Here is a 1,806-nt window from a genome sequence, read left to right as displayed (position 1 = left end):
GGGGGTGGCCCTCGGGGGCGCGCCGCGGCTCCAGCGAGCTGTCCATCAGGGACACAGGGTTCCAGAGGGCCGTGGGCATCGAGTGGTGCTGGGGCTTGGGTGAGATGAGCGGCGGGGGCCCGCCAAAGTGCTGCGGGGGCTCACGGCTGCCCGGCTCGTGGCGGTTCGGTCCCGGCCTAGGGGGGTGGGGGCAGGAGCAGCTGTCAGCCAAGGGCCTGGGCTGGGAGCCCCCAGCCAGTACTGGGGTGGGGGTGAGAAGGTCTCCTGCAGGCCCCCTCTCCAGGGCTGGAGGGAGAACGTGCCTTTCACCCTGGAGCCAAGGGACCCACATCCTCCGCAGGCTGATGCAGACCAGCTTCCCGGAGGACCCAAGGCGTGCCACCCGTGGGAGATGGTGGGGGTGGGCCGACCTTTTCTCCCCGCACTGTGCTCACAGACGGCGGCATGAGACCAGCCTGAGGGGTCTGCCCAGCAGAGTGGACTGGGGGATACCCTCCGAGGAGACCCTCACGGCCAGCTACTCCCCATTGGTGGTCCCCGTCAGGACCGAAGCAACCCCACATGCCCGGGGAGCAGCATCTACACCCAGAGGGTCTCTGAGGACCAGACCGGGGCCTGTCCCGAGAGCCAGGTCACCAGCAGAGCACACGACCCTCCCACTGGCCTCAGACCAGCAGCTCTGCCTCAAGGCTGAACCAAGTGCCTCTCTCCCTGGTGCATTTAAAACAAAATTCAAATTCAACCTTCAGAAGACTACGTGGCTGCTGTTTTTGCCAAAGTTTACCTACAATTTTTTAAGGGAAGCCCCATGCTGCCAAGGTGACCGAGGGCAGGATCTGAGGGGACTGGAGGGGAAAGAGCAAAGGCCACAGCAGGCACACGAGGCAGGTGCCCAGGGCTCCTCCTGCCTGAGGAAGGGGCCGGCTCACCACAGCCCCTGAGGCTGCTGCACTGCTGCTGGGCAAATACCAAAGGGGACCAGCTGCATCAAAAAGCTGTGAGTCTCTAAGTAAACGGCAAAGGCATAAAACCTGGTACCAAAATAAATAACTTCCTGCACTGGAGCCAAGCACAGACTGGTTTTCTAGCTCTGATCACAGGGCCCCAAAGGAACGTCACGCTGCCATGGGGACCACCTGGCCAGGGGTCAGAGGCCACACCTGCTGGGGCAGCAGCCCACAGGCCCTGACAGCTGCACTGGGATCCTGGGGCCCCAGGCCGAGGGAGGCAGCGTGCCCTGGACTCATCAGGAGATGGTGGACGTGTACCACCGGCTCGCCCGGTTCCTTACGGGGTCACGGGAGCAGAGGGCAGCTCAGAAGTAGAGGAGACAGCCCTTGTGTGGCCCCAAGTGGGCCTAGAGCAGCAGAGGGACCACGTGCAGCAGACGGTCCAGCCTGGCCGAGCAGCACGGAGACCCAGCCAGGGCCCCAGCATGGTTCACTCCTGGCCACACCCAGCTAGCCAGGTGAATCCACCCCGGGCACCCTTACCGTGGATGCCGAGGCAGGGGCTTGGATGGGTCAGCCACGCCCAGGATATAGAAACCCACTGACCAGCAGAAGCTGGGACAAAGAGGGAGGGAGCCAAATGGACACTCACACCTCCATCCCAGACACCTCGAGTATTTCTCATCCTGAGAAGGCGGCACCATGGACGCCGAGGACTGGGAAGAAGCTCAGAAGCCCTCCTGCCTGAACTCTGTGCACAGCGGAGGAGACGGGGGCAGGGCCCAGCGTCCCCCAGGCTTAGTCCCGTTCCTGCCACCAACTCTGGCTGACGGTCTCCACCTGGGCCTTCGGAAGG

At 63.6% G+C, this 1,806-nt stretch overlaps 1 protein-coding gene across 1 annotated transcript in view; it reads right to left on the bottom strand.

Annotated features, from left to right (window-relative positions):
• GSE1 (Gse1 coiled-coil protein) overlaps positions 1–1,806 on the bottom strand; it is a 402,812-nt gene that overhangs the window by 13,809 nt on the left and 387,197 nt on the right. The window contains exons 11-13 of the mRNA XM_010850869.1: positions 1,494–1,565; positions 512–579; positions 2–429 (exon numbers count right to left, since the gene is read on the bottom strand). Of these exons, the coding sequence (XP_010849171.1) occupies positions 2–429; positions 512–579; positions 1,494–1,565 (568 nt within the window). The remainder of the gene's footprint in view (position 1; positions 430–511; positions 580–1,493; positions 1,566–1,806) is intronic.

This window comes from Bison bison, unplaced genomic scaffold (genome assembly GCF_000754665.1).
Source record: "Bison bison bison isolate TAMUID 2011002044 unplaced genomic scaffold, Bison_UMD1.0 scf7180017864295, whole genome shotgun sequence".
Taxonomy (NCBI): Eukaryota; Metazoa; Chordata; class Mammalia; order Artiodactyla; family Bovidae; genus Bison; species Bison bison.
The sequence above is the reverse complement of the archived record's forward strand: the minus strand, read 5'-3'. Positions and strand labels throughout refer to the sequence as shown.